The 22,405-nt window shown below is 59.5% G+C and overlaps 1 protein-coding gene across 1 annotated transcript in view; it reads left to right on the top strand.

The window, feature by feature from the left end:
• Nucleotides 1–22,405, top strand: part of PTPRN2 (protein tyrosine phosphatase receptor type N2) — a 383,390-nt gene that overhangs the window by 304,390 nt on the left and 56,595 nt on the right. Inside the window, exons 13-14 of the mRNA XM_037131929.2 lie at nt 6,270–6,482; nt 21,799–21,993. Of these exons, the coding sequence (XP_036987824.2) occupies nt 6,270–6,482; nt 21,799–21,993 (408 nt within the window). The remainder of the gene's footprint in view (nt 1–6,269; nt 6,483–21,798; nt 21,994–22,405) is intronic.

Raw genomic sequence — 22,405 nt, 5'->3', positions numbered from 1 at the left:
CAGACCTCAGATGCCCGCGAATCCTCAGCAGAATGAGCTCTTAGAGCCCGAGAGGGTCTCCCGCCCTTTTGTGTCCTTAGTGCGAGGAGCTGGCGGTGCTCCACGCCTGACCGCTGGGGGTGGGGGTCTCTGTGACAGCCGCCAATGCCCACTCACCCCCACGAGCGCTCGCGCACAGAGGGGGATCAGGAGCACCCACCCCACTCCTCCACGCTGCGCGAACAGCGCGGACCACCCTGCTCCCTCTCCGGCCCTGCCGTCCGGGCCGCACATCCTCCTGCTGCTCTCATTCCAGTTGCTAAGTCCGAACACAACCCCACACGGCCGGCGAAACTCCTCCCCGCCTGGGTTAAGGCCCGAGGTGTCCGAGCGGCCTTCGCCGAGCCAGCCTTCTCTCAATTTAGACTCGAACCGAAGTCCTAGGAGGTGAAGGTCTGTGCGCGGCAGAGAGTTTCATCCACGCAGGAGGTAGTGCCCCCACCCAGCCGAGTGCTCCCGGCTGGGCTCTGGAGGAGAGGCGATCATTCCGGGGTAGCGCAGCAGAGGCGGTGGGACCTGGGCCAGCGCGACCTCGGGGGTCCTGGGGGGACGCAGGAATCGTTGGGGACATTGACCCGCGGCCCTGGCCGGCGTGCTTTGTGGAGCGGGAGGCCGGGCTTCGGCTTTGTGCCCACAGAGAAGGGGTCCAGGAGCCTCGGGACCGCTTGGTGCTGTGGATACCCGCGGCTCCCAGGCACTCTCGGCCCTTTGTGCCGGCGCCGCGGTCGGACTCTTCATACCTCTGCGGGATCTCAGAACCAAGTCCGGGGGCGGGACTGGCAGGCGAGGAAGCCCGAAGCCTGGAGGGGACAGGGGGTGGAGGCCCAAAGAGGCCTCCCAGCGGCGCCCCAGCGGGTCCTGGTCCAGGACGCAGGCCGGCAGGCGCGTCCTTAGGGCCGGCCTTGGCCTCCGCGAGGACGCGAAGCGAACACCCCCGGGGTAGGAGGTTTTGGCGACCGCGAGAGAACTCCCCCTTCAAGGCCGGGGAAGTGTGAGAGGCGCGCGTGTGCGTGGTGGCGGCAGGCCTCCGGGACTGAATGTGTTGCCAAAATATACGGTCAGGAGCGGGCGGGCGCGCCGCGCGCATTGGCCGAGTCCGCGTCTGGGAGCCATAAAAACGCCCGCCGACCGCGAATGGAAGACGCGGGGCGGTCCTTCCCCGGGGCCCCTGCGCTTCGGGCTGTTCTCAGCGGGCCCTGCTCCTTCTCCCCGGCCCGGGTCGCTCGCTGTTCGTCAAGCTCTGCTAACAATTAGTTCGCACGAGGGTGTTTTTTCCCCCTTTAAACGTAAATACCTCACATCTCCCCTGATATCTTCAAACAGAGTATTTCCCCCACACTGGTGTCCTAGGAGTGCTAAAAGATGGCAAATGGTCCATTTGTTATCTTTTGTATATTTACTTTTCTGTCTGCGCCTGAAAAAAAAAACTCCTCAATAAATAGCCTATGTTAAAAAGTGTATCCCTCCCATTTTCATTTAAAGTTTATATTTAAGAATAATTATTCCTTGGAAATTCTTTTCCTTTGCCCAGATAGGCTTTTTCTCTTTCTTTCTTTTCTTTCTTTCTTTCTTTTTTTTTTTTTTTGACTGCTTGAATGGCAGATTAGCAAGTACAATTTCATCTGCAGACGAACAATAGCGTTCAGCCGCACAAAGGGTCTCCCCCACCCGGAATCCAGGCCGCAGCGCCTCTTGCTCTGATAATAGCTTCTGAAAAGATTTTGTAATGCAGAGAATTAATACGTGATTATTTCCGCCTGGCTTCTCTCATTTATTAGAATTCTGTGGCGAATTCCAAATTTAAAATAGCTAGCAGCTCTCAAAAATACTTTTAAAATATTTTAAGACATCCCCCCTCCCATATTTTCTCAGTGGGTCACCCCCCATGGGCTGATCACACTTTAAAATTTTTGACCAGCCTGGAAGTCATAGTTACTATATTTTAGAAAATATATTTTAGTGAATTCAACATGAAATTTCCAAATAATTCTAAGATGGTGCATCTGAGAGACCAAAACCAGACTTGTAATCGCAATTCACCAGCAGTCTCCAAAACTGGATCTCCTGGGAAGTGCACTTTTCTAGAGGCACAGAGTAAAGCTGAGTCTGAGAAGAGGCTTCCTTAGAAATGGTACAAGTGAAACGTTCTAGGATATTAGAAGTTTAATCTTATTGAAATTGAATGCCTGTGTCCATCAGTCTCGGGGTTTTTTTACAAGTGTGATTCAAAATTGAAGTCAGTTAATTAGATCCGGAATCGGCCTTGTTAACTGCTTACAGCAGGGCCGTGGGTGAGCATTCTACCCCCCTACCTGTCACCGACCGCCAGGGTCCAGTTTCCTGCTCCTGGGGCTGCTTCAGTTCTCGCCATCAAGTTTGGGTATAGAACGTTCTTTCTTTTTTTGTTTAATCTGTCTTCCTTCATTTAAACCCACCAGATGGACAGGTCAAACTTTTTTTAGAGACATTTTACCATAAATGGCTCAAATAATAATATAAGGGAAGCTCATGTACCTTCACTCATAAGCACAGATCAAAATGGTTTAAATAGGTCAGGACGCTATCTGCAGAGTCTGATTTCTAAGAGCAACCTACTGTGTCTCTCGGGTCACATTTATTTTGAGTCACCGCTTCTGCGATACTTCACCCTCCGAGTTCAAGGAGCCGCTGCTGCAGGCGGCGGAGCAGACGGAGCGAGCGCTTTGCACTCCGGGTCCCTCCCCAGACCCGCCTGCCCTGACGCTTGGTTGACTTAAGCATTCCTGATTCTTTGCGACGTCACCCTTGTCCTGCATCCAAAAAGTTAGCATTAAGTGCTTGTCCGTGTGTCCCCTGCACCCAGGGTCCCCAAACACCCCGCGCCCCTCCGGGAGGGGGGCTGGCTGTGGCAGACAGGAGGTGCCCACTTTTAAAGGCCTGACTGTAAATGTCAAAGTCATAAATATTTAAACATTATTTTTTTTAATTTCAAGTCAAGACTGGCAAGAAGCCTCTAATTAGTCGTGGGTGCTCCGCAGGGCTCAGCGCTCCGCCGGGAAACACCTGTAGTTCTGGTGGCTGGGGCCTGGGAAGCAGGGACCCCAGGGGGAGGGGCCGGAGGCCCGCCCACCTCACACCTAGGGGTGCAGGAGAGGGAAACTCACTTTTAAGCTGTTAACAGACTCACCTCTTTCTCTTCAAGCTCCGGATTAGTAGGAGTTTGAAGTTTGGTGGTTTTTTTTAAACTCTATGAAAAGAAATAAAATAATCATAAAGTTATCTAAACTCAATAACTGTGCCAAGGAGGGGAGCTCCTGCTCTTTAATTTTTAAAAAGAGGATTTCTGTCGATCGTTTCTTCCGGGATTCTTAGCACCCAACTGTCAGCGGGCAGCACCTCCTAGGTCCTGAGGCGGGGTGCAGCGCTGGGCTGGCCACTGGGCCACTGGGGTGACTTCTGGGTCCCCTGAGGTGTCCCCGCCGGGGTTCCGAGTCCCTCCTCTTAGTCAGACTGGTGGAACCCGGTGGGTCCCTCAGCCCAACGTGGCCCTGCCCCTCACCAACTGCTCCCCACCCCTGCCCAGCCCACCTCCTCCCACCGCAGACCCAGCGTCGGAAGTCTGCAGACAACTGCCCCTCCCCCTAATCCTGGGTGACTGCCACCCACCCTGGGAACCACTATCGCCCCTCTCTGCGGAGACAGCTCAGGTCCAGGCTGGGCGGTGGGGGCCTGCATAGGTGTGGAGTCTCCTCCTCTTCCTTCCCGCCACGTTTCTACTCCGGGAGCAACTCGCCGGGGGTCTGCAGCTGGGGGGAGGGAAGACGCCCGGGTGGGAGGCCTGAGCTCTCTGGGCGGTCACTCTCCTCGACATTTTTTCTTTGGCCTTTGAGTAAATTCCAAGCGCCCCGGTGAAGAGCAGCCCAGCAGGCTCCTCTCAGCGCCCCCGCGGCCCAGGGCGTGTGGCTCCAGGTGGCCCTCGGTCTCCCATGACAAGGGCCGGCCAACCTGCCTCCTGGAAAAGAGATTCGGCGCGGCCTCGGGGGCGCCCCTGGCCCAGAGTGTGTCCCCTGTGCGGCCCCTGCGTGTTCGTGGCCTCGCCTAGAGCCCAACGACAGCGGGAGCGCATCTGTGCCCCTTACACTGCGAGCCGGCGGCCGCCCCGGGCCCACAGCCCGGCGTGGCGGCGGGTTCCTGGCCTTTATCGCCTGCGCGCGCAGGCGACCGCCGACGGTCCAGGACGCGGTGATGCGTCAGCCGCACTTCGAACACTGCACGTCCCTTGGGTCCAGGCCGGTTGCCGAGCGCCACTGCGCCGCACGGAGCTGGGCAAGAATGTTCGGGAAGTCCCTTTCCCTTGCTCAACCAGCCACCTGGGCCCGCGAGGTCCTCCCGACGCCTGGGCGGGACCGCTGGGTGGGAGCCCGGGCACCTCCAGAGGTCTGCGCAGGGGCGGGAGCGTGCTCCGTGAGCAGGGAGCAGCGGGTGCCGCTCCCTCTGTCGCCGCCTCCTTTGTTGTCGTTGCGCTCCGTCTGCCGCGGCTCCGCGGTCCCTCTGGAAGCTCGGATGGCGGGGCGGGGTGGCGCACCATGATTGCGGGGTGGCGCACGCTCTCGGAGAGCGTGCCGGGCTGGGGCAGGCAAACCTGCCGCGCGCACTCCGGGCCCTCCGCCAGGAGAGGAGGTCACTGCCTTTTCATCTGCTGCCTCCGAAGGGCGCGACCCCCCAGCGCCCGCGGAGGCTTCGCGGCTTCGGGTCCGGTCCCTGCGGTTATTCTTGTGGTTTTGGCTGTGCCCGCGCGCGGTGTGCGAACGGGACGCGGAGGGAGCCGAGGCGGCGGGGGCAAGGGTGCCTGCTGCCTTTGAGCTCTTTCTGGAAGCCTCTGGGTGGCTGGGAGGGAGGGACCGGGATGGGGAGGGGTCTCGGGGGATCCCCCCACGCCGAGGCGACAGCCAGCCGGGACCCCGGTGTGGCTACACCTGCCCCACCGCTCAGCTCGCTGGGCCCCCGCCGCCTCCGGCAGCCTGGACCCTCGCGGTCCTCGCCGCCGCACATCCAGGCAGGAAAACGCGGCGTCTTTTCTCATTTAACCTGCGTTTTCATTAACTCAGCTCCGGCACCGGCTAATCCTCGGCCCCGAAGGCAAAAGAAGGCTAATTAATGACCAGCTTTTCCAGTCAAGACTGGCGATAATTGCTCTGGTGGCCTTTATGATTACAAGACAAAATGGCCCGGCCTGACGTCGGAGGCCCTGTGTTGGCTCGGAGACTGAGCGAAGGGAGAGCTGGGGGCCGAACACGAAGTAGAAAGTTACCAATACAGGAGCTACAATGCCTGGGCCGGCCGGGCATTCCTGGGGGCGGGGGTATCCACTTTGTGACCACGCGGAATTAGGCAGAGTGGCTAATTGTTGTCCTCGCAGCCGCCGGGTCTGGAGCGCAGCCCCGCAGGCCGGTGGCCCCTGGGCACGGCGTACTCTCCTGCTTGCTGTGGCTCTTTTAATTGTCGCTAGTAAGCCTCACCGGACCACACAGCTGATAAGGGAGCGCTCCAGGCCCCGTTTCGCGCGTGGAGACCAGTGAAATGCGCCGATAGGACCACCCACCCCCACCCAACTCCACCCCAGAAAACAAGGAGAGTTGGATGGCCACCTGCTCCTTACTCTTCTGGACACCCTGAGAAGTGTGCCCCTGTGCCCACCCGTGTTTCCAAAGCCCTGGGGGCCCTTGAAGGGAAAGTGCTGGAGCCGAGTCCGCAGGCACTGCCGAGGGCCGAGTCTGCAGGGTGACGCCAGTGGGGAGACCTGGTGTGGCGGCCCCAGGGCCACACCCTGACTATCCTTAGGGCACCTAAGACTAGGCCCCGCCCTGTCGCAGCGCTGTGCGCGTCCCAGACTTCGGGGCTCCTTCCACCCCCCAACTGGTGGTGCGAGCTCTGGCTTAAGCCGCATACCCTCCCACCTGTTGAAAAAAAGAAAGTATGGGCGCCTGGCCTCACTTAAGGCATCAAATACTACGTGCTGTTAAGTTTGAACAATCGCCACCGTTAAGGGAAAAAGAGCGGGCCTCTCACTCCTGGAAAACGTCGCCGCTGCCCTCGGCGAGCCGCTCAGAGCTAAGTGCTCGCCGCGTGGAGGGCGCGAGGCGCGCGCAGGGCGACTGCGCTTTGCGCGTGGAGTGGCGCGTCTGGCAGGGGCGGGCGCGGGAAGGAGCCTGGATTTCGGCACTAACTGGCCCCTCTCTCCTGTTCCGCAGAAAAGCAAACTGAAGCTCCTGCCGCAGCGCGCGGAGCACGAGGACTCCACCAAGTTCGTCGCGCTCACCCTGCTCTCCGTGGCCGCCATCGCGGGCGTTCTCCTGGCCTCAGGTCTCATCTACTGCCTGCGCCACAGTTCGCACTCGCGGCTCAAGGAGAAGCTCGCGGGCCTGGCCGGCGACCCAGGCCCCGATGCCACCGCGGCCTACCAGGTAAAGGAGACGGCTCTGTCACCTGGCCTCCCTGGCCTCCGGGGGGCAGACAGGTGGTCTCCCGGCCACTGGACCCTCCCGCACCCCAGCACTCCCCACTCTGCCAGGTCTGGGTTCCTTCCTGGCCACAGTGTGGAACTCCACAGCGTTGACTCCAGCGCGACGCTCAGCTGTGTCTCTGCGGGCACCGCAGTGGGGTGCTAATTGGAAAGGGGGGGAGGGGCTATCTGTTCTCTCTCTCCGTTCGGCAACTCGTGATGAAAAATGCCAGCCTGCAAGGCTTTCTGGTTGTGGGGTGTTTCAGGATGTTCCTTAAATCAGCGACTTCCCGGGTGTCATCTGTGAAGAGACCCTTGGCCCAAGTGGTTGGCTCCTCCGCTCCTATTTGGATCAATTGGAATGTGGTGCTGAGCAGGGCAGCAAACCCACGCATCTCCATGGCAACGGTGGCCTGTGGGCGGGTGAGGGGAGACCAGGGAGGACCAGGCCCAGGAAGGCCAGTCCAGACCAAGAAGGCAGAAACCGAACCCACTCACAGGCCCCTGGAAGATGCGGGGTGTCCACCCCAGGCACAGACGTGGCCTGTGATGAGCTAAGCCCTCCAGGCAAGAGCAGTGAGTTAGGGCGTCTGGTCCCTCTTAACACAAAATATTATTTCACTCCCAGTATGCACCCCTCGTGGGAAAGTAAAATAATTCACTTCATCATCGTTCTCAAAGCCTAATCAAGATACACTTGTCAAAGACTTCCTCCCATTGGACGAGGGGGGGCCTTTCCTCCGATCACATGACGAGGACACGTAATATGTCTAGGAGACAGCACGTCGGACTTTACAACCCTGTGCGAGCTGGTTGCTATGATTCTTCTATCGCCGGAGTCACACAGGCTCTTCCCAGAGAACACTCCCAGGGGTCCGGCCAGGCCCCCTCCGGGAGCTCTGTCCAGCTGCCCTGGCCCTGGGGGTCTCCTCAAGGAGCAGAACGGAGTCACCCAACCTCTGCGCTGAAAACAGACCAGCAGACAGCGTGTCTGCCCCGAGTCCAGATGCCCGGCACCGTCTCTGCGAGGAGAACACCGCTGTGTTCCCAGAGGGGTCATGGCGACCTCTTCCTCGTAAAGAAATGGCAACTTCAAACGTCTGGGAGACGGCATCGCAGTCGCTGACGTCTCACTTTAAAGCTAAGGAAACACTGCGTTTGAAGAAGGAGCCCAAGAAAAACATCGCAGAAACTACTGAGAATTCACCCCAACATTCTATGGGGTGCGCCCGTCCACAGCGGAGGCTGGGTCCTCGGGGCCACGCCTGTGTGGGACATAAATAAATGATCCCACCAGCTCCCTCCCGAGTGCAGGCGCCAGAGCACAAGGGGCAGGTGTGAGGAAGCACACACGCACCCTTTGATGCACTTTGAAATTCAGGAATGAAATATTGATAGAATGGGAAGCTTGGACTCGCATGCAGAAATGGCTGATTTTGACCAAAAAGTGCATAGTCGGAACTGAGTTTGTCATAATTAACAGGGAAAAACACCGTCCCGGTGACAGCTCTAATTAATAGTATCTGAAATTAAAATCATGCCCTTTCAGCAGGAAAACTGTTTGAGTTTCTTGGGGTGACCTTTCTGCTGCCCCTCCTGGGGGCAGGTGGTTAAGTTGATATTGATTTTATAATGAGCTCTGGTTTGTTTAATAAGAATCTGTAATCCAGACAATAAATGAAATGTGTACTTTTCTTCAATCCAGATTAAGATTAATAAAAAGAAAAAAAAAGAAAAAAATTTTCCTTTAAAAATATGATCTAGGAAAATTTAGAAATGAAATCACCGCACAAGTTTTGGGGGCTCAGTTTTGAAATCACAACCAAACACCGTCAGGAGCCCCCTTGCCTGAGTGTGGCACTTTGCCCCCTTGAAGGGGGCCGTGTTCCGGGAGAAGACACAGGGCCAAGCTGCCGGCGCCCTTTCGATGTGCTTCAGCTGAGTAGGACCCGCAGCCAGTGGGGGACCCCATGATTTTCTGCTCTCAGTTTAGCCAAGTCGCGTGTGAAGGACTCACAATCGTGTACAGTCAACCCTTGAGCAACACAGGGATGGGGCACCTGGCCCCCGCAGTCCAGACTCCATGCCTAACTTTGACTCCCCTGAAACTTCAGCCACAGGGGATTGGTTCTGATGCCGATGTCCACAGATGTTCACCAAGTTCCTTACAGGAAATGGCCTAGCACAGTGCACACCGCCTGCAACCGTGGACTCCCAAACACGAACCAAAAATAGTGCTTTCTATCCACAGTTCATCGAACCCATAGATTCGAAACCTCCGGGAGGCAGAGGGCCGACTGTGGGAACCCTGTGTATACATGGAGCAGGCCGGCGCTCAGTCCCTGAGACACAGCGGCCAGGGCTGGGAGGTTTTTTAAATGTGGCAAAGCTACACCGACAATTCCAGGAAAAGGGGTCTCAGGGCGCCAGGGCTCCATTTATTTTTAAGTGGCCGAACAGCTGCTCTCGGCCCATTCTGTGCGATGGAAGAGCTTGAAGACAGATCTCCTCACCCGCCACAAGGAAAACCCAACAGCCTGACCTTCTGCTTTCCTTCATGGGGACACAACGGAATCACTCAATTCGTCTCTGAAAGAGGACAGGATGGCATGTGAGTTAGGGCGCACGCGAGTGTCCGAGGAGGGAGAGAACCGCTGGGTGCTGTCCATGTGCAAAGTGACCCTTTAAGGAAGGAGCCAGCAGCTCAGGGGTCCCACTAGAGCGTCCAGGCCAGGGGCACTCACAGCTGTTTTGGTGGGGGCACCGGCCACCTCCGCATGTATGGCCCCCTGCTTCCTAGAGGGGGGGCCCACGTATCCCCATAAACTGCACTGTGGCAGCCCCACAGACACTTCGGTGGAGGCTGAGTTGACCCGTTAGAGCATCAGCCCCTGTCACCTATACCAGCATCTTCCAGGGGCTTTGCCCCTGAGGTCACAGACAGTCTGCACAGGACCCTCAGGGCTCGTGGTTGAGGGCTTCACAGCAATCCTGAGGGACAAGTGCATTTACTTGCCCTGGCCACTGGGCTCAGTGGGTTGGAGCATTGACCCCAATGTGGTTCAATTCCCAGTCAGGGTGGGGACCAGTCGATGCTTCTCTTGCACAGATATCTCTCTCTCTCTCTCTCTCTCAAAGCAACGGGAGAGTGTCCTGGGTGAGGATTAAAAAACAAAACTGTTTCAAAGCAGCACACAGAGCTGGCCCTTGGACTGCTCAGGTCCACTCACACCGTCCGCTCTCCACACCCCAAGCTGCGGATCTGCAGAGTTACCAGCCATGATGGAGAGCAGCGTCTGTGGTTCCAGGTTGGGGACCCACCGACTCGGAGGCCGCCCACATGCCCCATGCCAGCTCATTTCACGTGAGGGACCGGAGCTCCCTGGGCATTGGCACTGGGGTGGGGGCTGGCACCCCTCCTCACAGACTCTCAGGGACGGCCCAGCTCAGTCTGGGGAAGTCAAAAGCACACGAGGACTTTTGACCAGGCAGGGCGAGGCAGGGGTCAGCATCCCTGACCCCTGGGGTGGTTCAAGCGCCAACTGTATTTTGCATTTGAATCTAATGCGGTCACGTTGGAGCGTTTTTTTCTTTTCTTCCTCAAAATAGAACTATTTATAGACAGCTTCCCGAGGCTGCCCGTTCAGGCGAGCTGTTTTGTTGGCTTTGCCTATTGGAAAATCAAACCTTTCGTGAGAGACTCTTCCACCCTGACACTTAGAAGATGTCACCAGATAATCCAGTGAAGCGTGATGCGTCCCAGCCTCAAAGAACGGGACACGCTGACGTTCAGAAGAGGCGAAACCTGTTTTCAAAGGCCGTTTTTGACGAACAGACGCTCCAAACTTTCCACCATTATTTCAGTAACTATTTTTCCCTAAATACATAAAACACACTATACTCGGGTTAAATTTGTACTTCATGGTCTAAAAAGCCAATGTCTTTGCTTTCGTCCTTTTTCCCCCAAAGTAGCTTGTCCTTTCGTATACAACTGGCCCTTGAAGGAGGCCTCCGAGCCCCTGCAGATGGAAATCCGTGTTTCAGGTTCAAGTCCCCAAAGCCTTAACTACAGATCGCCTGCCCGTGGACCTGACTGGAGCGGGCGGTCAGCACAGGGCTCGTAAGTCGCGAGCGTCAGGTGCTGCTGCCTCACTGGCGAGCCAGCGAGAGCGGGGGGAGGGGGGGACCCGGAGGGAGAGAAGGCGCAGGGCCAGAGTTTGTTGTTGGAACACTCACGGAGAGGTGCACCTGCAGCTCGAACCTCCACTCGAGGGTCCACCGTGCCTGTGTGTCCACACGTGTGTGTATTCATACACACTCTCTCGGGTGATGCACAGGCCCCGAAGAGCGGTGGTGTGTGGTATTCCGTGCACGTCACACGTGTCCACACTCGGGCGTCCTACGTCTGTGGCGCGAGTGGGTGGAACCGGCTGAGGGGCACCCGTGGCGGTTGGAGGTGCTCTCACTGCTGCTCCCTCGAGTCCCTGAAAGTGGCACCCGGTTCTCTGGGGCTTCAATCGCGGATCGCAGCGGCTTTGGGATTCTGCCCCCGTCCCCCAAGGGCACAGCCTCCTGCTGGGTATCCCTAGGTTCTCTTCTGAGGCTGCACCTCACAACAGCCAGCTGGTCTTTTTCCTCGGAGGCCCCAGGTCCACACCCCGTGAGCCGTGGTGGCGACTCTCGCCACGCCCCGTGCTCAGGGCTCCCTGGCCCAGGCCCACACTCCCGAGAGCCTGGGTGTGCCTGACTTCTCACCTCCAGGTGGGGCCAGCTGCGCCCCTCCAAGCAGGACCTGTGGCGGCTGGCTTTCCTCCAGGGCTCCGGACGAAGGGAGCCACCTCTGCTAGGCGGCCGGTGTGGCCACAGGCCACAGGAACCGTGAGAGGACCCAACGTCCCGATCTAGGTGGGAGGCGGTGGCGTTGCCTGGGGCTGTCGGCACCGGGAGTTCTGAAGTAGCTCTCATTCTGTCAGCAACAGAGCTCAGAGTGGCTCTGCTGTGCGTTATGTGTCAACTTTCTGCCCCAAACCATCTCTTTTGCAAATATTCAATAAGCAAATCTACCCTTCAAAAATGGAAGGGTGGCCCTGGCCGGGTGGCTCCATTGGGTTGGAGCATCATCCTGTGCACCATGAGGTTGTGGGTTCAATTCCCAGTCAGGGCGCAGGCCTGGGCTGCAGGTTCAGTCCCTGGTTGGGTCATGGAAACAACTGATCGGTGTTTCTCTCTCCCTTCTCCTCCCTCCCCCTTCTTCTCTCTCTGAAATCAATTAACATATCCTCAGGTGAGGATTTAAAAACATATAATAAATAGTAATAATAGTAAAACAGAAGCGGAAGGCCGCCCAAAAATACTGTGGAAGGACATGTCCTCGTGCTCTGACCAGTCACGAGAGTGCCATGTCTCTAGTCCGTCCTGGGCAGACGTGGCCAAGGGCCCCTGGGTTCGTAGGTAGACTTCTCCGGAAACGTTCAGGTACCGAAGCGGTTTTGTGAGTGCGGCTGTTCTGTTTTGTGAAATTGAAAGGAGCTCCGCAGGGCGTGGTTTTGCCGTGGTCTTCCTGTTCTCGAGACCCCAGACACAGGCCAAGGTCACTGCCAACTCGGTGCCGTGCTTCTCAGGGACATGCAGACGGGGCCACAAGGCGAGCGAAGAACCAGGCGCCCCCGAGCCCGTGTCTGCACAGCGCTGTTCAGACGGCGAGCCTCAGGGCCAGCGGCTCAGCTGGGCCTGCTCACGGGAGTCTTCTCCACACCCTTCCACGCTGAGTCAGAATCTTTTTCTGGAAGGGGTGCATTTGTAGTGCATTTTTCTCATCAACCCTAAATTTTCACACATGCAGCTTCCAAGAGCAGTGAGTGACCAGAAGGCTGTTCTCTGGTTTCTATGCCACGTGTTTCCTCAAAAATAGCTCCAGGGACATGGGAACAGCGCTGGACAGGGGGCGGGAGTCTGTGACTGTTGACAAGGGGATAGCCGAACGCGAAGACAGAGCACGGAGGGTAGCGCGACCTCCCTGGTCAGGGACCGGAGAGATCAAGCTCACAGCAAAGTAACAGGCCTCTGCGAGCTGTTCGGGAAACCAGAGACCGGGCGTCGAGCTGGTGAATCTGGGGCCAGAGCTGCAGCTTGCTCTGCGTCTGTTACGATGTTTTGTTCCCGTTTTTGCCACCGTTAGCAAACCCTGTTTTCACTCTGACACCCTCCCCCCCTGAAGTGACCCCTGCGCTGTGGCAGATTTCGGGAAAGTCACAGGTTTTTCTGCTCAGCTTGTGATTCCTCGAGGACCTCTCAAAGCATGAGTTAAGCAGCCCCGCTCACCCATGATTACGGGCAACTGTATAACCCTGCAGGGGGCAGGGAGGCCCTCCAAAGGTCAGGGGTCAGACCTTTGGGCAACGGAGAACGAGGGGAGGATGCTCCCAGCGGGAGGAGGACCAGGCACTGGGCGTCCATACCGCGGACAGACTTAGTAAGGATGGGCTAGTAAGCCAGGTGGGACGCCGGTAGGGACACCGTGGGGGGCTCATTGTGGGGCAGGAGCTGGGCTGCAGGGACAGTGGGAAGAACCCCACTGGGGTCCAGAGTGGGTCCCTGCACCCAGAGAGTCTGTGCTCGGAGCAGGTGCATCCTCTGACAGCGGGCTTCTCCCGGCCGCTGGGAGGAAGTCCCATGGGGGAGGGGGCATCCAGCCTCTCCTCCATTCCGTCCGGCCTTCTTTTCTTTAAATGGTTTTTAAAGATCTTATTTTCATTTATTTTTAGAGAGGGGAAGGGAAGGAGAAAGAGAGGGAGAGCAACATCAGTGTGTGGTTGCCTCTTGTGCACCCCCTACTGGGGACCTGGCCCACAACCCAGGCCTGTGCCCTGACTGGGAATTGAACCAGCAACCCTTTGGTTCACAGTCCAGTGCTCGATCCACTGAGCCACACCAGCCAGGGCCTGTCTAGTCTTCTCTCCCCCTGCTGGGCCCACCACTGTTTCAGTTCCCCCCCTTTCCCAACATGAACTCACGGGACAAAGGCCCTGTCATACTTTCCAGCCCAGAGCAGGGGTGAAGTCTCTCCCTGCACCCGGCTTTCCCACCCACAACATGGAAAGACAGAGCTCTGTGCAGTCGCCCAAGCCCCTGAAGGTCAGTCAAGGTCATGGAATTGTCCAGGCATCTCTGCTCTCAGTTTTGTCTGAGGATGCGCTGTCTGTGGTGGTCGCAGGCGCTTGGAGGGGTTTACTGGTGGAGATGGGACCCTCTGGCTGCGACGCTGCCTGCTCTGCAATGCCTGTCGGGAGGAGCCAGGCCCCACACTCGGCAGGACACATACTGGGGCGTAAATGAGGGCGAGAGGGCAGGAGGGACAGATCGGGGGTGGGAGCCGGGCGTTGGGGCCCACAGGCCGGGGTGCACAGGGAGGGGAAGGCTTACAAAGGGCCAGCGCTCCACCTGACCCAGGAGCATCAGGCAGGTGGCAGTGGCTCCCAAGTGTCCAACGAGGGACGTTCAAGGACACAAGCCTGGGCCAGCAGACCCAGCGCAGGAGCCCAGTGTGGGAGAGACCCCAGGCGCAGAGAGGTCCCATGGGTGTGGCCACCCGCCTGCCAGAGAGGAGACTGACCTTGACACCACTTGACGTTGACCCCTGCGTTCCTTCAGTCTGGAGTCCTCTGTGGCTCTCAGCGCTTCCAACCTGTCCTCCCTCCTCCCCACCCCAGGGGCAGCGGCTCCGGGTGTGAGTTGTGCCTGAGGACCTGCCCAAGTCTGCCTGGGTCCCCAGGGCTGTGGCTGCAGGGGACAGCGTCCACATGCACGTGGCCCTTGCAAGAGCCTTGGACAGGCTGGGCGGCTGACCTCGGAGCTGGCCCGGCCAGCCTCTTCCCAGAAAGCTCCTTTCCTCCAAGGATAGAATCCATTGGTGACATGGTGGGGACAGGAGAGCACTTGATTTCACCTGAGAGTGTCCCTGGGGATGTGCGTGGTCGAGACGAGCAGTGCATGGCCCACAGGGAGCTGGAGTGGTCGGGGGGGCTTCCCAGAGGAGGTGAGCGAGGGACTCAGAGGGCAGGAAGCAGAGGAGATGGAGCCCCTGGGAGCCACTGGCCCGGGTCCCAGGGGACGGACAAAACCGTGTTCTAGGAGCGGAGGTTTGCGCCGATCCAGAGGGGGTCAAGCCCGGTCGGGGTGTCGGGAGCCAGGCAGGGCCGCTGCTCCCTGTGTGGGTCAGTGTGGGCTGCATCCTACCCCTCCTACCGTCCCGGCTTTCTTGTTACAGTAGAAAAGCTCCGCGATGGGGTTTCTCTCCCCCATTAATGAACTGTTCTTAGACTTTATTGCTGAAACACTGTGCTCTCCAGGGGTCCCCGCCTTGGGAGAACCCGGAGGGAGGTTCGGCAGGCTCTCCCTGGATCAGAAGCACAAGACAGGCAGACAGACCATCTCCCGTTCGCATGGGGTCAGTTTCGGAAAAGTGGACTTTCTCTAGGACTTTGAATGGCAGCAGTGCAACAGCGGCATCAGGCGTCTGCTCCGGCGTGCGCCTGCTCCTCGGGGGAGCAGGCAGAGGGAGGCCCGCGGGTGACTGGGCAGCGAGCAAGGCCAAGTTGTCCGAGGCCCTGGGTCTGAGCCGGGCCTGAGGAACGTGGACACGAAGCTCGGGGCTAGACCTGGATCAACTTCCTGATGTGTAATCACAAGTCGATTTTGAAAGTCCGCGTGGTGATTTCCGGGACTGTGAATACCCACAGGACGTTGGCATCAGCTTAGGGCTGGCCAGTCTTAAGTCCTCCGATCGTGTGTGGGGCTGGACGTGTTCTCCAGGTGAGCATCTCGTCACTGTTACTATTCGTGAAGACACTGAGATGGACAAATAACCACTAAAGGAGGACTCCCTGGATCCCACCTTTCGTGAACCCTCCAAACGCAGACTTCCACCAGGGGCGCCCTTGTGTGGGAGGGGACGGCCGTTGTGTTTGTTCCTAAACAAGGAAGGGAAGCCTGCGCAGTAAGCCACCCCATCTGCCAGCTGCCGGCTCTGGGCCGCCCTTCCCAGCTTGCTTCTCCACATTCAGAGAGGATAATGGGGGGCCCAGGGCCCCCAAAATGTGGATGTGAACCAGGAGGCACCCAGATTCCCCTGCTGGTCACTTTTGAACTGTTTGTTCTCTGACCTCCGACCCTGGATTTCCTCCTCCCAGCAGCCGCCCCCCACCCCTGCTTCTAGAGGTGGAGTTTCCAGCACATCGGGGTCTACAGGTGTCGGATGGACGCCCAGGGAGGCAGCAGAGCAAAGCAGGGGCCGCTGTCTCCCCGCCACCCTCCACCAGCCATGTCCTACGTGTCTGGTGGCTCTGGGATCCTGTCCCCAGCAAGTCCGCCCAGCCTCTTGAAGCTCACATTCTGCAGTCCCCCTTCCGAAGCCCAGGACACCCATGTTGCTGGTTTCACTCCTGGGGCTCCCTGTCCAGGGTCAGCGTCTAGTCCCTTCCCCCAGGGGCGAGGGGCGGTGACAGATGTTCAGAGACTCTCACAGGCCTTAGGAGCCAGAGGCCTTTATTTCACTGAGAGTGACCTGCCCATGTCCGTGGCCCCCCGCTGGCCAGCTCCCGAGTCCTGCTGGATGCCCTCAGAACCTGCAGGCTCCGGGCAGCTGGGCCGCCATTCAGACCCGCTGCGGACAGAATAACTGGGCCCCAGGATGACGTGCGTCTGCTGGAAACGCAGAAGCAGCTGCTTGGGGCCCTCGCCCCACCCCACCCCCCCGTATCCCCCACCGCATCCCCCCTCTGTCCAGCCCTCCGCCCCCACCCTCTGGCCCTGCCCTTTGCCTTAATTAGGCCTCGGCTGCAGAATAAAAAGACCTGAATACCTTTTGTGCTGCTGGCTGCGTCCTCGCAGGCCTGGATCGGCCCTTGTGCTTTTCCATCTCTGCATTTTGTGCGCCGCAGCCCCCCACGCCGGAAGCCCTCCCACCCTGCTCGTCCCATCTGCCAGCTGGCGCGACCCCACACCGTCCATGAGCCTCTGCCTGCTGGGTCCACCCTGTGGCCCCAAACTCCAGGGCCCTTTTCCTTCTGCCCTTGTCTTACCCTTCAAACCGGGCACCACGTCTCCATCACTGCACTTGGTGCAGCGTCACCTGCTCACTGGCATGGGCCGAGGTAGACCTGGTGCAGAGCTCCCTTGGCCCTGCCTGTCCGGTCCTCCTGGGGGTCCCCCCACAGCACCCAGCGAGGGCCCTTCAAGTACTCGATGGATCCAATCCACACACTGAACTCGAGATAGATCAACGTGAGAGCTCTCTGCAGATGCGGCCCATGACCCACCCGCACCCAGAACCACAGGCGCCTCAGCAGCAGCAGGGAGATGTGGGCGCTGTGGGTGTCCACAGAAGGGATGATGACAATGATGATTCATTATCTTTTGAGCAAAAAGGAAACCAGGGAGGGGATGGAAGTTTCCGGTGCAAACAGCTGCTCCTTCGAGGTCCTGGCCCGGCAGGTGACTCCGAGGAGGCGGCAGAGTGTTCCCAGCTGACTCAGCTGCCATCCTGAAAAGCAGAGCCACGCCTCCACTCGGAACATGGGAGCTGAATCCCTGAACTTGGAAGCCGTCGTTGACTTTGCAGGAACCCTTGAGGCTGAATTCCAAGGGTGTCATCAGCCTCAAGGGCTGGGAGGTTGGGGTCTCATTGGTGGAGCCTGGCTGGAGCACCTGCCGTGGCGAGACCTTCTGCAGGAACCAGCCGGAAGTTTGGCAGGACTGCTGATCCCAGGTCCTCCTTGTGCGCCGGAAAGCCCCCCTCTCGGCTCTGGTGCCGCAGACCACCACAGAACCCTAGTCAGCGCGAGTCTCGAGAAGGACGGTGCCCATGGGGACCCCACCATCCCTCCCTGTGTCTGTGTGACAACTCTGTCCTGGCTTCGTCCCCTCGTTCCACATGAACCTTAGGAGTGACGAGGGTGCGTGGCCCTGGTCCTTAGCTGGCACAGCCAATACATCAGGCGCACTGTGCGTGGAGCTGAGCTGAGTCACTGTCCTTCGGAGCCCCCTTCAGGAGAACGTCGGCTGCACCCTTGGGGAGACTGTCGGTCTCTCGTGCTCCTTGAGCTTGGGCAGAAGGATGCCTTGAGCCTTCGGAGTCATCGGCAGGTGTAGGGGGGAGTCCCAGATGACCAGGAGCAGCCAGGACCTTGTCGGAGGACAGAGCCCGAGCCGTGGGCAGCAGGGCCGGGTTCCGACTCCCCAGACAGCACAGCCTAAGTGCTGGTGACCCCGTGGGGACACCGGGGCCCAGGGCTGCCCCGGGGATGTGCACAGTGAGCGAGCACTTCTAGAAGCCTGCGATCTGTGCTGGACACCAACGAAGATGGAAACAGACAAAAATGACCTTTGTCCTCAGGTTCACAGTGCAGCTAAGGTGACCGCCGCCAGGGACAGGCCAGGCCCTCAGTTGTCAGGGCCAGTGGCGGGGTGCAGGGCGGCTGCAGAGCAAGCCCCTGGGGTGCGAGAGGCAGCCCCTGTCTTCAGACTGCAGAGCTCTCAGACTGACCTGGGCTTGGAAGTGCAGGAAGTGGTTTCTACTCCTCTTCATTGCCGTGCGTCTGTGTCGCTGAGTTTTCCTGCGAGAGCACATCTTGCAGGATGGGGAGCCCTCGCTGACCACAGCTCCGCACCCTGAGTGTGTCACCAGAGCTGTTCAATGAGGTTCTGATGAAGCGGGTGTGGCGCGGTCCACAGCGGGTGGCAGTGGCGGCACAGTGGCTGTCAGGCGTGAGGCAGGGACGTGGCACCCACACAGGCCTCTGGGCAGAGGTCAGAAGGGGTGACGGTCCTGCACACATTCTCGACAGGCCTAGCAGTCGGCCATCCCATGTGGGTGTGCGTGTGCACATGCATCCATGCACATGCATGCATGTGTTGCCCCCCAGATGTAAATGTCATCCAAGTGTCCCTGAAAAGCCCATAGGAGGAGGTGAGGCTGGAACTCAGGACATGCACAGTGAGGGGCGCTGTGAACGGAGCCCCCACCCCGAGGACAGGACCCCGTGGACTCTGTGGCTTTGGACCCTATAACAGGAGGACGGAGGGCCCCTGTTTCCTACCGAGACAGCACAGCCCCGCCCCCATCTCTCCTCCCAATGCACACAGGGCCCAGGACACAGACATGTCCCTCGACAGGCACCCCACCTGCCCTGTCCTCTGGCAACACCCTCAGATGTGCTGTTCATGGAGAGGATGCCTGAGTGCGGCCGCCTCGCTGACCCAGTGCAGCCCGCCCACAGCCGACCGCACTGGCCAAGACCCAGAGCAGCTCCTTCTCCACCACACCAGCTCCTATGACAAAGTGGCCTGAATAAACCTGCTCGGGGCCCAGGTGGGGGGTCACACAGACACTGACCGCAGGGACCGGTTCTCCCCCGCCACCCCCACACGTGCCCGCTAAACAGTCCTCTCAGTCACACTCAACACCCGCCCTGTGTCGGTGGTTCTCACCCCGAGAGCAAGACATACTCCGTCCAGAAAACACAAAGGAGCGAATAAAACTCCAATGGACCCCCATTCCTCCACCGCCAGGGGAGCCCAGCCAGCGCGTCTGTGGGTTGGGACTCTCTCCTCCTCTGCTTGCATTCACCTCTGAGGGCCCGGCTTCCCTGACCACACACACAGGCTGCCCGAGGCTGTGCGCCAGGTCTTGTCGGATCTGCAGGGCTCCAAGGTGCCCCCCCACCCAGGGAGGCCGGCCCTGGCCAGAGTCTCCGTGTTTTGTCCCATCTGCAAACTAATTGGCCTTCGCCCCTCCCGGCGGCCTAATGAACCATTTCTCTTTCTCCGGGGCTTTGTGCCTGTCCTCGGCCTGGCCCCCTGACCACTAATTACGGTCCCCAAAGAACTGGCAGCCCGCCCTTTGTGTGCGGGCTCAGGCGGCTGCTGCTCCGCTCCGACTGCCCCTCGAAAGGTGCAGAGAGGGTGTCCGAAGTCTTTGTAGTCTCGGCTTTTCTCCTGGCAGAATTTGGGGGTGACAGGTCTTTTCTCCAGAATGGCCCCCACCCTGCATACTCCCCACATCAGACAGAGGTTTGAGAAGGGAGACATTTGCATTGTGTGCGTGGATGGATCTCTGCCCCCGGAATCCTATTCAGCTAATTTTGCAGAACGTGGTCTGAGGCAGAATAAAACTCTCAGAGGCTCTGCAGAGAGAGCCCAGGGCCAGCTGGGTGCACAGCAGGGAGGCAGGCGGCTGCACAGACACGGTGGCGGAGGGACCCCATGTGGGGGGCGCCCCGTTTTCTTAGTCTGGCAGTGTGGGCTGCCTCAGCTGGAGCAGATGGGGCACCAAATACTGAGAGGGGTGCTGCCCCGGAGGCAGGGGCAGGGACGGCCGGTGCCCGGCAGCGGTGCTGGCTCGGTGTGTGTGTGCCGGCAGCAGGCCCGAGGGCCACAGGGCTGGCGTCTGTGTTTCCATGGCGGGGAGTCCGTGCCTACCAGGTGCAGGCCTGGCAGTTTCCCTCTCCTGGCAAACAAGATGGCATTCAGTGTCTTTAAATCATGGGGTACCAGTTTCAGAGGTTGGAGTTGCTCATGACTGAGCGATTACATCCAGGGGACTGTCACAAACCCTGTCCCTGGTGGGGGGATTCTCCTTGCTGAAAATGAGGGTCATCCATCAGGGTTCAACCTGGCCCTCAGAGCCCTCGGGGGCAGGAGGCGGGGCCTGACCGGGTCCCAACTTCCCCAGGCTGGGACTCCTAGGGTCCTCTGCTCCTGTCTGCAAACCAGGGACTCGCTGGGTGCCTGGCCCAGCATGAGGACCCAGCTCGCTGTGCCTGAGTGGGTGCCCCCCTCTCCCGGGACACCTACCGGGGGCACGGCCAAGTTCACCACCCACCCTGTGGGTGGAGCAGACCTGAGGCTGCCTCCGGCCAGTTCTCTCCGCCCCAACCACAGGTTTCCTTCTCCTGTGACAGCGAGGGCTCCCACGCCCACCTCCCAGGAGGACATGCATTGTCCTCACTGAGGCTGCTCCGGGGGAGGGGCCTGCAGGATCTCAAGACCCCAAGTCGTTTACCACAAGAGATGGAAGGGCAGTCCCTGGGGAATGAAGCATCCATCTCAGCAGAGCAACAGCGTTTTTCTAATCTTCACACGAAGATACATTTTATGGATTTGAGAGAGACATTGATCGGCTGCCTGCCATACGCACCCTGACCAGGAACCAAACCCACAAACTTTTGGTGCACAGGACAACGCTCCAACCCACGGAGCCACCCAGCTGGGCTGAGGCCCCTCTTACCTGCATGTGACAGCTGCCCAAAGGGCCCGACCCCTCAGGGCCCCCCGCAGGCCAGGCAACGTCCTCTTCCAGCAGGGAAAAGTACGAGATAGGCAGGTGGTCTCTAGTGTCCCTCTCCGCACTGAAGTCACCGCTGTGTCTGGGCCTCCACGTTTGCGTCTCTGAGGCTCCTGAGAGCCTGGGCAGACTCTTCACACACACACTGCTTGTGGAACGGCCTCTGTGAGCCCCGAGCCCTCGGGTGTGGGCAGGGAGGCAGCAGAGTGTGGCGGGCTTCATTTCTCCCGGTTTTCCCTCTGGCCGCAGACACCTGCCCTCTGTACAAGGTCATCACCTCCTGCCCTCTGTCCCCGGAGGCCCAGAGTCATCCTCCGCAAGCAGCTGCTGGAGCCGGGCGGAGGGGCGGTGTAGGGTGCGTCCCCAGGCCCTGCAGGACAGGGCTCAGGGCCACGTGCCCCGGCCACGGCAGGTGTGAGTGCCACTGGTGGACGAGGCCGAGGACACTCAGGGACCTGACCGTAGCACCCCGTGACCGCTCCTCAAGGCCAGACCTGTTGCCTTTGGGTGTCTTGTCAGAGAAGCAAACCCTTCCATCAACTACCTGCTTTCCTCCCACATAAGCTTCCGTGCGTTGTCTCCTGTGCGGGCGTTATTTGGGGGGAAATGGAAGAACAAAAAAGGGGTATTTGCCTGAACACCCCGAGTGTGGTGCCAGTTCCCGGATTTCAGTAACAGTGCGAACCCCTCCCCCACTCCACAGCCTGTTCGAGCAGGACAGGGAAGGTGCAGAACTAGGCCAGCAGGGGGCGCACTCCGAGCCGCCCTGCGTGTGACCGCAGAGTCCGGACCAGTGTGTCGGGCCTTTGTATCTGTGTGTCAGGCCGCAGGGCGAATCGCCCGCCCGCACGGGGACTCTGGGGTTGAGCAGGTAGGGGCCAAGGAGCCGGAGGCCAAGGGAGGGCCGGCGCTGACCCCCGTGCCCCCTGTCTTCCAGGAGCTGTGCCGGCAGCGCATGGCCGTGCGCACGTCTGACCGCCCAGAGGCCCCCCGTGCCTCCCGCGTCAACAGCGTGTCCTCCCAGCTCAGCGACGGGCCGCTGCCCAGCCCGTCCGCGCGGAGCAGCACCTCATCCTGGTCCGAGGAGCCCGTGCCACCCAACATGGACATCTCCACCGGCCACATGGTCCTGGTAAGGCCCGCGCCCAAGCCTGCACCTGCGCAGCCGCACTGCTGCCCCGCCCCCACGCCCACGAACGGCCGCTGCACAGCCTGTCGCTGACAACAGCAATGGCTCAGTGACGGAACCTGGGCCTGGCCCCGAAGTCAGGGTTCTGCCGCTGCGTCCCCAAGCGCGAATGGCCAGCGTGCACCTGGGGCCACCCATTCTCCTGCCCCGAGTGCCACCCCGACCCCCTGATCGGGGAGGTTCTGCCGGGGTCAGAGGCCGGGAGGACGTGGATCAGCACCCACAGTGCACCCCGCTTTCCTTTATCTCTGACTCGGAGACGGTGCTGACCCCTCCCCCGTGTCTGTTCAGCGCTGTCTGGGTAAATCCGTGTCGCTCGCGCGCTGTGTGTACAGCTCACAGTGACGCTGGGTGG

The sequence above is a fragment of the Artibeus jamaicensis genome, unplaced genomic scaffold, assembly GCF_021234435.1.
Source record: "Artibeus jamaicensis isolate MK-2021 breed Jamaican fruit bat unplaced genomic scaffold, CSHL_Jam_final contig_718, whole genome shotgun sequence".
Classification (NCBI taxonomy): domain Eukaryota; kingdom Metazoa; phylum Chordata; class Mammalia; order Chiroptera; family Phyllostomidae; genus Artibeus; species Artibeus jamaicensis.
Note: the sequence above shows the minus strand (reverse complement) of the source record. Positions and strands in the feature narration are given on the sequence as shown.